Source organism: Grampus griseus, assembly GCF_964374135.1.
Source record: "Grampus griseus genome assembly, chromosome: 1".
Lineage (NCBI taxonomy): Eukaryota > Metazoa > Chordata > Mammalia > Artiodactyla > Delphinidae > Grampus > Grampus griseus.
Genome location: NC_139017.1, coordinates 28,058,302 through 28,071,632, shown reverse-complemented (window position 1 = coordinate 28,071,632; position 13,331 = coordinate 28,058,302). Strand labels below are relative to the sequence as shown.

Here is a 13,331-nt window from a genome sequence, read left to right as displayed (position 1 = left end):
CACTGAAATTGAAACTGTGATTAAAAATCATCCAACAAACAAAAGCCCAGGACCAGATGGCTTCACAGGCGAATTCTATCAAACATTTACAGAAGAGCTAACCCCTGTCCTACTCAAACTCTTCCAAGATATACTAGAGGGAGGAACACTCCCAAACTCATTCTACGAGGGCACTGTCACCCAGATACCAAAACCAGACAAAGATGTCACAAAAAAAGAAAATGACAAGCCAATATCACTGATGAACATAGATGCAAAAATCCTCAACAAAATACTAGCAAACAGAATCCAACAGCACATTAAAAGGACCATACACCATTATCAAGTGGGGTTTATCCCAAGAATGCAAGGACTCTTCAACATATGCAAATCAATCAATGTGATAAAACATATTAACAAACTGAAGCAGAAAAACCATATGATCATCTCAGCAGATGCAGGAAAAAGCTTTCCACAAAATTAAACACACATTTATGATAAAAACTCTGAAGAAAGTGGGCATAGAGGGAACTTACCTCAACATAATAAAGTCCATATATGACAAACCCACAGCCAACATTGTTCTCAGTGGTGAAAAACTGAAACCATTTCCTCTAAGATCAGGAACAAGACAAGGTTGCTCACTCTCACCACTATTATTCAACATAGTTATGGAAATTTTAGCTACAGCAATTAGAGAAGAAAAAGAAATAAAAGGAATCCAAATCAGAAAAGAGGAAGTAAAACTGTCAGTTTGCAGATGAGATGATACTATACACTGAGAATCGTAAAGATGCTACTAGAAAACTACTAGAGCTAATCAATGAATTTGGTAAAGTAGCAGGATACAACATTAATGCACAGAAATCGCTTGCATTCCTATACACTAATGATGAAAAATCTGAAAGAGAAATTAATGAAACACTCCAATTTACCACTGCAACAAAAAGAATAAAATATCTAGGAATAAACCTACCTAAGGAAACAAAAGACCTGTATGCAGAAAACTATAAGACACTGATAAAAGAAATTAAAGATGACACAAACAGATGGAGAGATATACCATGTTCTTGGACTGGAGAAGTCAAAATTGTGAAAATGACTCTACTACCCAAAGTAATCTACAGATTCAATGCCATCCCTATCAAACTAGCAATGGCATTTTTCACAGAATTAGAATAAAAAATTTCACAATTTGTGTGGAAACACAAAAGACCCCGAAGAGCCAAAGCAATCTTGAGAAAGAAAAACAGAGCTGGAGGAATCAGGCTCCCTTAATTCAGACTATACTACAAATCTACAGTCATCAAGACAGTATGGTACTGGCACAAAAACAGAAATATAGATCAATGGAACAGGATAGAAAGCCCAGAGATAAACGCACGCACATATGGTCACCTTATCTTTCATAAAGGAGGCAAGAATATACAATGGAGAAAAGACAGCCTCTTCAATATGTGGTGCTGGGAAAACTAGATAGCTACATGTGAAAGAATGAAATTAGAACACTCCCTAACACATACACAAAAATAAACTCAAAACGCATTAAAGGCCTAAATGTAAGGCCAGACACTATCAAACTCTTAGAGGAAAACACAGAACACGCTATGACATAAATCACAGCAAGATCCTTTTTGACCCACCTCCTAGAGAAATGGAAATAAAAACAAAAACACACAAATGGGACCTAACGAAACTTAAAAGCTTTTGCACTGCAAAGGCAACCGTAAACAAGATGTAAAGACAACCCTTAGAATGGGAGAAAATATTTGCAAATGAAGCAACTGACAAAGCGTTATCTCCAAAATATACAAGCAGCTCACACAGCTCAATATCAAAAAAACAAAGAACCCAATCCAAAAAAGGGCAGAAGACCTAAATAGGCATTTCTCCAAAGAAGATATACAGATTGCCAACAAACACATGAAAGGATGCTCAGCATCAGTAATCATTAGAGAAATGCACATCAAAACTACAATGAGGTATCACCTCACACTGGTCAGAATGGCCATCTTCAAAAAATCTACAAACAATAAATGCTGGAAAGGGTGTGGAGGAAAGGAAACACTCTTGCACTGTTGGTGGGAATGTAAATTGATACAGCCACTATGGAGAACAGTATGGAGGTTCCTTAAAATACTAAAAATAGAAGTACCATGTGTCCCAGCAATCCCACTACTGGGCATATACCGTGAGAAAAGCATAATTCAAAAAAAGTTATGTACCACAATGGTCACTACAGCACTATTTACAATAGCCAGGACATGGGAGCAACCTAAGTGTCCATCTACAGATGAATGGATAAAGAAGATGTGGCACATATACAGAATGGAATATTACTCAGCCATAAAAAGAAACGAAATTGAGTTATTTGTAGTGAGGTGGATGGACCTAGAAATCTGTCATACAGAGTGAAGTAAGTCAGAAAGAGAAAAACAAATACCATATGCTAACATGTATATATGGAATCTAAAAAAAAAAAAAAAGTTCTGAAGAACCTAGGGGCAGAACAGGAATAAAGATGCAGACATAGAGAATGGACTTGAGGACATGGGGAGAAGGAACGATAAGCTAGGACGAAGTGAGAGAGTGGCATGGACATATATACACTACCAAATGTAAAACAGACAGCTAGTGGGATGCAGCCACATAGCACAGGGAGATCAGCTCGGTGCTTTGTGACCACCTAGAGGGGAGGGAGGGACACGTAAGAGGGAGGGGATATGGGGATATAAGTATACATATAGCTGATTCACTTCGTCATACAGCAGAAGCTAACACAATGTAAGGCAATTATACTCCAATAAAGATGCTAAATAAATAAATAAGCAAACCTATCCTATCTATCTATCGTTATTCATTCATTCATTCATTCATTTTGCTCTCCACATCCTTACAGGTAACAGAGTAACCCTGAGGACAAGGGTTAGTAGTTTCCTACTACCCTTTCCTGAATACCCAAATAAAATGATGTAGCTGAACTATGAAGCAATAACTACAAAAAGCTGGCCCAGAGGTATAGCATTTATCATTTACTTGTTATTCACGATTCAAATGAGTATGTTCCCAATTTTCCTCCCTTGTGAAAAAAACTTCACAGTTAATACTGACATGCTTTTAATATGCTTTCACATTATAACACATTAAAAAAGCAGAGATCAACAACTGCACATAACTATGTTTAAGATTATTATATCCTAAGTTAGTCCTACTTCAAAACTGCCTTTACTCCAAGGACTAGAAACCCTGAGACTTATACAAGTTAACACCTAATTTAACCAGAAATCGCTTATCTAACAATGTCAAGCAGCACAACAGAGTGGTAAGGCAGCATATATGATATGATTAGTGGAAGGTAGGGAGAAGATTTGAAATCAGGTAAGTCCTGTCTCTGTCAGTCCTTAATTCTCATTTTCCTCATTGTTAAATGAGAAAATAATATCTACCCATAAGATTGCTGTGAAGATTCAGTGAGATAAGTTATCCAGAAAAAGTCTGGCACAAAAATAAATGTTTCTCTTACTTTTCCTTCCCCAACTCTTCAACATAGCTAATTAGGGAAACAAGAAACTAAAACCAAAAATCTAACTCTAAAATAAAAAACCCAAGACAGATATGACAACACCTATATCATCATATTTGTGATCTTTACTACCAGGAAAGTCCTTCATTGAGAACCTTTTTTGACTATTTACTCAGATTATATGTGGCAAATCTGGAGGGGATGTAAAAGCAAGGATTAAGGTCAGACATATTGCACTAAGAAGAGTCAAGTGGTCGAGATAAGACAAAAAACAATCAAGAGCAGACACATGGCTCAAAAACACAGTAGTTCAGAACCATTCATTCAGTATATGGAGCAAACAGTCTTACATACTTCAAGTCTCCCAAAGGCATCACTGTAATGTATCATAGTTCAATCACTGATGTTCATAATGATGCTTCTGAGTCATAAAGCAAACACTTAAATTATATTCAGCCTTCTGTGCTTAAGAAGGCAATGACATGGGTAATTCATTTAATAGAAATATAGGAAATGGTTAAACTTAAAAAAAATTTCAGTTGTAAAAGTAAAGTTCAGTCATCTGGAAAATTCATTATGTAGAGGAATTCATTTCTCTGAAGATGATAAAACCAGATCAAGTGTGGGCCTAGTATGTATGGGAATTGTACGCCCACTAGAAAAATTATTAGGGGTCTTCTAAATTAATATAGAAAAATAAAACAGCTTTCCTTTCTCAGTACACTGATGAAACATATTCTGAAATTTATGAATTTAACATGTATTTCTATTCAAAACCTATTTTGTTTATACTAAAGTAAACTAAATTATATACTAAAATACTAATATTTTATTTATACCAATAGTTTATTATTAATCTCAACTGCTAGATATTTAAAAGTATTTAATACCTGATTATGCTAGAATTAATTATGTTTATCTAAATCAGAAGAGCAATATCCTTAAATTCTTAAGGTATTTTATGATTGTGTGACCTTCCAGGGAACTTTATAACATACATATCAGAAAATATGTTCCCTTCATTCTTCTGTACTAAATTAAATGAAATATTAAGCTGTTTCAAGATGATAAAGACTATAATTATGAAGGCAAATTCTGCTTAAGATATCCATCCTAGTATATTCAAGTACTTCAAATTACAAAGACTGGGAAACTCCTTTTACCAAAAAGGAACTACAACTCAAAAGTTTTCAAATTTAGTTTAATTAGATTAAAAATCAGTGTAAAAGAGCCAAAAATCTACTCTTCACAGTTGTACACACCTTTTCAAACTGTATGCAACACTTAAAGGCCTTTAGTTGTAACCGAAAATATGTTTAAACCGTTTAAACCAAGTTAGAAGGTAGAAGAGCATACCTGAACTAAAATGAGGATAAATTCTCCTTTAATAGGACTCAAATATTCACACAATTTCAGGAGAACTTGATTGCTCTAATATTTGCTTCTAGGGTTCTTTGGGCTTTAAGGTAAATTGGTAGGAGATTCTGGATACACATGGACCCACAGAAAGGGACACAGAAAGTTACTAGGTAGTAGATTCTCTATTATCATTTTTGGAATGTTCACCTTTCAAAATAAATACTAAGATTTTACATTCTAAAAATTGGTAACCAAGAAGCAAATCACTTTTTGCTTTTACCAAAAAAGCATGCTTAGAGCACAAATAAACTAATCATTTATATTTCATAATCTGAAACACTAAAAAAAAACCTTAATTTCAAAATGACCAAGTGAAATAGCATTCAATATACATTTTCAAATTTGATTCTACAATATCTGCTGGCATCATAAATTATTTCAGATTAGTAAACTGTTTCTCTCACCCTGTATTTTAAAAAACTACAAATGATAAATCTGAAACAATAACATCCTCATACTAATATAAGAAAGCAAATGAGACTCTCATTAAGGCTTTTAATCAGCTGAATCTGACAGAGTGCTTCAAGCTACTTAACAAAAGACATATATCACTTAATTCCTTCTAACTCAAAAATAATCCCAAGATTATGAGACAGCTTTTGTCATCTGGCAGAAAAGATACTCAATGAGACACGCGACACAAGCTGGTAATCATTTAAGAATTTAGTTTCATTCACATGGATGAAATTACTACTGGATGCTTCACAGTTTGAAATTCATTTCACTACACTTAGGTACGAGAGATCAATTTTTTATGTCAATTTGTTTTTGGAGTGCTTGTTTTAATCTTTATACTCTACGAAGTATATTCTTTTGGAGTGACTGTGTGTGTGTGTGTGTGTGTGTGTGTGTGTGTGTGTGTGTGTGGTGTGTGTATGTGTGTGTGTAATGACTGCTGAAATGTTAACTGTGGTTAAGAGCATGGACTCGAGAGTCAGGTACCTGGGTTCAAATCCCAGCTACACTATTTGCTAGCAGGCTGACCTTGTGAATAAATTCACATCACCTTGCCGCCGTTTCCTTATTTATAAAATGGGGATGATAACAGTAACTACTTTTAGGTATCGCTGTGAGAGAATTAAATGATTAAACATATGCAGGGCGCTAAGAAGAGTGTCTTGATAAAGGAAGCACCACTGAAGTGTTAGCTGTTGTTAATAAGTCATGGTTCTGTCTCCAGGACAAAATTTACATTTACTGTATTTACATTTATTGTAATTACATTGATTGTATCCTAGAAGATATGTATTTCAGATTTCAAAAGTTGTTTTGTGTGTGAGGGTGGAAGGATCTTTAATGGCTAGATAAACTCAGTATCACAATTATTTTCAGAATTTGGCAACAGTTAAATTCTGCTGTGTTTTCTTCTAAGTTAACCACCAATTATTAGTACATTGTTTTTTTTCTCACTCTCCCTTCTCTCCCTTCCTTCCTCTCTCTCTCCCCCTCCCCTTCTCTCTCTCCCTCTCTCTCTTTCTCCTAGGTGGCTCTAGTACACAATGATAATATAATATGTGATCCCTGAAGGAACTTATAGTTTAGATGAGAAGGCATACACACAAAATACTGAAGGAAAGTGTTACATATTAGCAATATATATAAACAGACATACCCTTTAGAATTTTATATTACCTGATTTATGTGTATACATGTCTGTGGGAGAAGAGCAGACAAGAATTAGTCTAATTTATGTGGAAATGCACTGGGAGAGAGCACTGAACAACTGGTAGTGGGATACAAGGCTAAGAAAGTGGGACAAAATTAGAGAGAGCTTTGACATAATATCTATTTGGCAAGCAAAAGGAAGCTACTGTAGTTTCTTAAAGAAAGGAAAAAAATGGCAGCTTAGATTTATTATACAAAATGAACTGCAGAAGGGTTGAAACTGGAAATAGTTCAATTATGATTCAATGGAAAAAAAGGGCAACAGAAGTAGGCAATATAATAGATGAGGTGAAAGGAAGGGAAGACACAAAGATTTCATATAAAGTAGACATTCTTGACTGCCTTCCAAAATCCATTTCCCTTTCCTCCCTCCTAAAAGAACTCCAACATTCCCAGGTATCTCTTAACTCTTCCTGATACAGCTCATGTGCCTTAAGGGAAAACCAACCCCATATTCAGCTTCAGGATGGGTACGATTGGCTTAAGGATAATCTCATAACCCTTGCCAGGGATTGGTTCAGAAATAAGCAGGTGACCTACTCCTGAACCCACGAGAGGCCAATGAGATGACAAATGTGTTGAAAACTTTGGGGAAGGTTTCCAGGGGTTCTTCTAGAAGCGATCTTTGCTATTTCCCACTGGATGTGATCAAAGTAGCATGCACTCCAACTGCTACTGGCAAGCAGCATATGAGTACGAGGGGAAACTCCCTCAGTATGCAGCCACTGTGAATAGAAGGGCAGAGAGTCTGAGAGAAAATAGCTAGCTGATGACACCATTGAGATGCTGCATTAACCAATCCTGAAGAGGTTCAGTTATTTATTTAAGCCAGTAGATTTCCTTCCTGTTTAGTCTCAGGTGGCATTTCTATTATTTGCATTTGAGGGTATGCTAATTAATACTAAGCTTCTGAGCTTGAACATGAAGAAAAAAACGTGTTGGCCACAGAAACAAGGAAACTGAGATGGGAATTTATTTGCAAAGTTCACAACTTTCAGTTTTGGACACTTTAAGATCAAGTTGATAAGGCCAGCTTTCTAAGACTTGTACCCTGGTAAAATTAGAGCATATTTAAGAACCAGTGCTCTTATTCTCCAGCTAAGAAAAATCTCTTATTTACCTTGCAGAATTATGGTCAAAGGTAGAAAGTTGACAGAACTTCTGATGGAATCTATCCTTGACTCAGAGTCAAAGTTGGCTTTCCATACTGCTCCCTGGTGCATGTATTTAATTCCTCCAGTTCTAATCCTTATCTGCTATTATCACGGAAACTGGCTGTTCATCCTTCAGTGTTGATGTCCTCGTCAAGTCCTTATGTGACACACAACTGATAGCTCCATTTATTTCCTGGAAATCTTGATTTTCTGGCTTTTCACTTAGTTCATTACTAAACTTCTCCAGCAACAAAAGATTATGTTCCTTGACTATTAATCTGAGAATGTGATCCAGAATTATTTCTTCATTCTGGCTGCCGAACAGCTAATCTTGTTGCTACCATACCCCAACAAATTGGGCACGCTGAGATTTTAAAGAAGTTTTAAACTTCATACAACATTTTGAACATAATAAAAAATTTTCATTTAAAAATATGATTATATGTTTGTGAATCTAATGAAAACACACAAAACTAGTTTGTATTTACTATTTTGGTCTAATTAAAACATTTAAAAAATTATTTTAAAATACTTAAAATGCCCAATTATATTACTTAACTATATATCAAGTTTTAACACCCTCATAAATAAGTTAAATAAGGAAAAATATTTTAAATAAAAGTGATTTACAAAGATATTAGAATTAATACTTTGAGAGAATCATTCATAATAAATAAATTTAATTTAAAATGACAATGTCATTAAAACATTCATCAACTATTTCTAACATATTAAAGAATAGGAGACATCTCTTTTAAGGGTAGACAGATTTTTGCTTCGATGATAAGTTCTTCCTAAAATACCTATTTAATGTCACAGTCTGAGATTTTTTTACCTGATGTTCCAGTTTCATGATTTTTCTCTTCAGGCTTGCCATTTGACTTGAAAGCTCTTTGTTCATCCACCTCATCATCCCCCCACCATGATGGCTGCCCATATAATGGAGTACCACGGGGCATAGCAGAAGTATCTGGAAAGAGGTGGGAAAAATCTGTCTAAAGCATATGAAACAGAAAAAAAAAAATGCTTTTGCAGAATGCTAGAATTGCCCAGTTGATTTATTAAATGAAAAAGTACAGGTGACCCCTGAACAACACGGGGTTAGGAGCCTCAACCCTCCCTGCAGTTGAAAAATCGAGTATAACTTATAGTCAGCCTCCCAAATCCACAGTCCCCCCATATATGCAGTTCCACATTCGTAGATTCAACTAAGGTGGATCCTGTAGTATTGTAGTGTTTACTACTGAAAAAAAATCTGCATATAAGTGGACCTGCATAGTTCAAAGCAGTGTTGTTCAAGGGTCAACTGTATAGTCTAGATAGGTGAAAAGTACTCTAAGTTGAATAACTTAGTATTTGTGAATCTCATTCAATATTGAACATGATGAAATAAATGAAATTCTGCACTGGCTATTATCTAAGTAATGTAAACTGCTATAGCCCAATAGCTTTTTGTCAAAGTGTAATTAGTTCTTTGGTATATAGAAATGGCTCATAAATCTAAATATGAAGGATAAAACTAAATTTTGGTATAAATGACCGTTTTTTACTTTTTTTTAAAACCTAAGGGCATTGCACAGTAATTAAATTTAAACTAGTTGTTAACTGGACTAACAGATTTATGTTTGAGCAATCTGGTAATGTCTAGCAGTTTTAAAAATTGCTTTTGTATGAATGGGATTATCTATATAAAATATTTTTTACAGTTCCTGGAATACTATAAATACGATAATTATGATGATGTAGGCATTAGTGGACATTTCCTTTTCATTCATTTCAGTTACAATCCAGAAAAAAATGTAGCAAACATGAAATAATAAAAATACTATAGGGCAAAATATATGTATTTTCTTCAAATATTTAAACATATTAAACGCACCTACATACAACTGCCACATAATTATATGTTTTATAATGCTTTCTAATGAAGCACTGGCTGTATTAAAACCCACTCTGAAATTGTCATTATTATCATTAATTATTTTTATAAGGATATAGCCAAGCTTTTGAGAACAAAGCATGCAATTTCTTCATAACTGAGTATATATATGATATTTTGAAAGAGGTTAACTTACCGATGGCTTTTTCCTCAGATTTTAGTGCTTCTGTAGCTTTGTGCGGCACTTCTGCCGCAGTATCTGCTACCTTTGAATCTATGCTTTTGGCACATGCAGATTTCAATAATTCTGATTCTGAAGATTTTTGGGACAATTGAAGCTGAATGGTAAACTTCTCGTGCTATAAAACATTTTAAAATGGAAGTGAAATATACATGAGTGAAATCAACCCTAGTAAATGGTAGATTTACAAAAGAAATAAGTAAAAACTTTTTACCTTTAGAGCTTCTTCAGGGACCCTCATTTCTCCTCGTACTACAGTGAAAAGATTTGTATGTAAACAGGGCTAAGGAAGAATATAATTTCAAAATTCTGATAATCAAGCTTAAAATGATCAAAGATAATATAGAAATTGTCCTATTTTCTACAGGTAGTTACAGTAGAATGACTATATTCCCTTTAAGAATTAAATGTTAAAATATGCTCACAAATATAAAACTTTTCATTTTTAAAGACTAAATAAAATCTTAAAATCTAGCAAGTAATTCTAAACTTAGGTAATCATGGCCTTCAAGAAGCAAATAACTGGATGATTAACTGAAGCACAAAAGACATTTTCAGTTCTCACTAACAATAATATGACCACAAAGAGAAAGCAGCTGGATCAAATTATATTGATAGCTAATCACAAAAATCTAAAAAGAAGTACGTCATCAGTGATTACCCAACAGTAAATCCTGAAGGAATTCAATTACTCCTTCTTCACAAGCATTGATAAAATGAAGTTCATCTTGAAAGTGCAAAAGAAATGCTATAATTAGGATCTTAACAGCAACTACAACCACTCCTTCCCCCCATGAATTGCAATCAGGGTCATACTACATTATCAAACAACTGATTCTATACAGATTAGAACCAAAAGCTAGATATAATGAATGCTTTCATTATTATACCAAAAAGAACAATGCCTCTGTATATTAAAAAGATCTTTCACTAAACAGTAGAGGTCACATTTCTCACCATTACTTAACCCCGTAATGAAAGGACTTTTATAACCACATAGTAAATTCTAGTCTTCTTTACCAATTCAGAGCACCCATGACTTCAAGGGTAGAAAGCTTTAATTACCACGTGGGAGAAAAACAGACTTTCCATGCATAACAAGCAGTAAACTTGTTAACGAGTATTTGACCCATAGTTCTACTCATTAAAATAATAAAAACTCAGAATTTTTTAGAATTGTAAAGCGCTTTGGGAATCCTGTTCAATTCCATTAACCCACCTTCCCATTCTATAGAAGAGGAACTTGAGGACTAACGGGGCAGAACCCAAGATAACAATCTCGTCAAATGAATACCAGGTCCAGGGGTTTCCTATCAGTTTACACTGCTTCCTATAACTGTGAAGTAATAAAATTTTCCTTTTTTGTTATGTACATATGCTGATACACATTTGTTGGTATATATGACAATATACAGTTCATAACTAAGTATAGCTAATAAAAAGTAAAAATCTAGTAACTTTGTTTTACCCCCAAGAAACTTATTAACAGCTGGAGAAGATTCATAGCATTCTTACATTTTCAATGTTAAACACAGCATCTTAAAAATATTGAAAGCCATTTCTATTTCTTTCAATGGGAAACAAATGATTTTAGCCTGTTGTGTTTTCTGATGCTTCTAGATTCTCCTGGGAGAGCTTTTAAGGCTACTCCTCAAGGCTAGTCTGGGGTATTCTCTTTAGATTTAGACTTTTTTAAGATCAAGGAAAACTTAAAAGACGGTGTAACTCATAGGTTCACACACTTTACCTTACAAAAAAATTCCTGTGTGGGGCACCAAAGCCCTCAAAAATCCTTCTGTTTAGGTCATGAATTTACTTGAGAACTCTGGTACGACTACGAGATTTTGAGACTGCCCTAACCTCAGCTTTTCCCTCCAAAGCTACTATCTTCCTAGTGGTACGGACCCAGGTAACTGTTTCTAACTTGGTTAATTCAGAAAAATGACAATCTAAGGTACAATTACTTATGATGTCAATAAGTTACAAAATATACAATACAGTAATATTAACTATAGTTGTATGTCAATTATATCTCAAAAAATTACAGAAAAAAGTTACATGCTTACTTAAATCTTCCTTACTAAAAATCATTAATCTTTATAGATTATTTCCACATTTCTTTAAATAAGAAACAACTGAAAACCAGACAAAATACATAGAACAATGGTCTGCAAGACAATCAACACCAGGTAACAAAAGACCAATGTCTTGAGTGAAGAGGAACAAAGCAAAGTGAGCGCAATCACTGCCCCAACTCACTACCTTAAGAGAGCTTCCAAGTCACACTGCAGGAATGAGTAATCCAGGCAGAACCTGGCACTCTCTGAGCTGTGGAAGACAGAGGGTTGAGAGTCTAGGGAGACCAAGGTTCATGGGACTGACTACTGAAGAGAAGAGAGCTTCACAGAGATAGAATTCCAGAGACTGTTACAGGGACTTGCTCAAGTATTCAGCTGAATACTGATCAGCACATTCATTTGAGAAACGACTGGGACAAGAACCACTTGAAAGTATTAGAGTGCCCAGTGCTCAAGCAGGGCCAGAAATAGTGTCTAATTACAACAGCCAGGCTGGAAAACCTCACGTATCATGAGCCACTGGATAAAGCAGGGATTGGCAAATTGTTTCTAAAAAGGGGCAGACAGTAAACATTTTAGGTTTTGAGACCCATATGATCTCTGTTGCAACTACTCAACTCTGCTGTGGTAGTATAAAAGCGGCCATAGAAATATGTGAGTGTATATCGCTGTGTGCCAATAAAACTTTATTTACAAATACAGCCTGAGAGTCAGATTTACCAATAGTTTTGCTGACCCCTACAGCAGAGTACACAGGAAGACCTTGCCTCTGTAGTGGGGAATTAATTAACCACAGACTAATCTTAGAAGCCTAACAAATCTTAAAAGCAAGACTCAACATAATGAATTTGTTTCCAAGTAACCTGTTTCCCAGAACAAAGCTCAAAAATATTTATAGGAATCCAAAAATACATATAATACTCAACAAGGTAAAAATTCACAATGTCTGCCATTCAGTCAAAACTTAGAGTGAATGCAAAAATCAATCAAAACTGACCCAGGGGATTCTCTGGTGGCGCAGTGGTTGAGAGTCCGCCTGCCGATGCAGGGAACACAGGTTCGTGCCCCAGTCCGGGAAGATCCCACATGCTGCAGAGCGGCTAGGCCCGTGAGCCACGGCCGCTGAGCCTGCGCGTCTGGAGCCTGTGCTCCACAACGGGAGAGGCCACAACAGTGAGAGGCCCGTATACCGCAAAAAAAAAAACAAAAAAGAAACCAAACTGACCCAGAACTGACACAGATGTCAACAAACATATTAACACAGTTATTATATTGTTTAAAAAAAATAAGTAGAGACTTGAAAGATACCAAAAACAAAATCCAAATTGAACTTCTAGAGCTGAAAACTATACTGGATGGGTTAATTGCAGATTAGACACAGCCAAAGAAAAGT

At 35.2% G+C, this 13,331-nt stretch overlaps 1 protein-coding gene across 9 annotated transcripts in view; it reads right to left on the bottom strand.

Annotated features, from left to right (window-relative positions):
- The window catches only part of CEP170 (centrosomal protein 170), a 146,531-nt gene that overhangs the window by 60,667 nt on the left and 72,533 nt on the right, over positions 1 to 13,331 (bottom strand). For 8 of the 9 annotated variants that reach the window (XM_082650294.1, XM_082650298.1, XM_082650295.1 and 5 more), the window contains 3 exons: positions 10,075 to 10,133; positions 9,816 to 9,978; positions 8,576 to 8,710 (listed from right to left, as the gene is read on the bottom strand). In XM_082650294.1, the coding sequence (XP_082506420.1) occupies positions 8,576 to 8,710; positions 9,816 to 9,978; positions 10,075 to 10,133 (357 nt within the window). The remainder of the gene's footprint in view (positions 1 to 8,575; positions 8,711 to 9,815; positions 9,979 to 10,074; positions 10,134 to 13,331) is intronic. The other variant, XM_082650301.1, reaches the window with a different exon arrangement.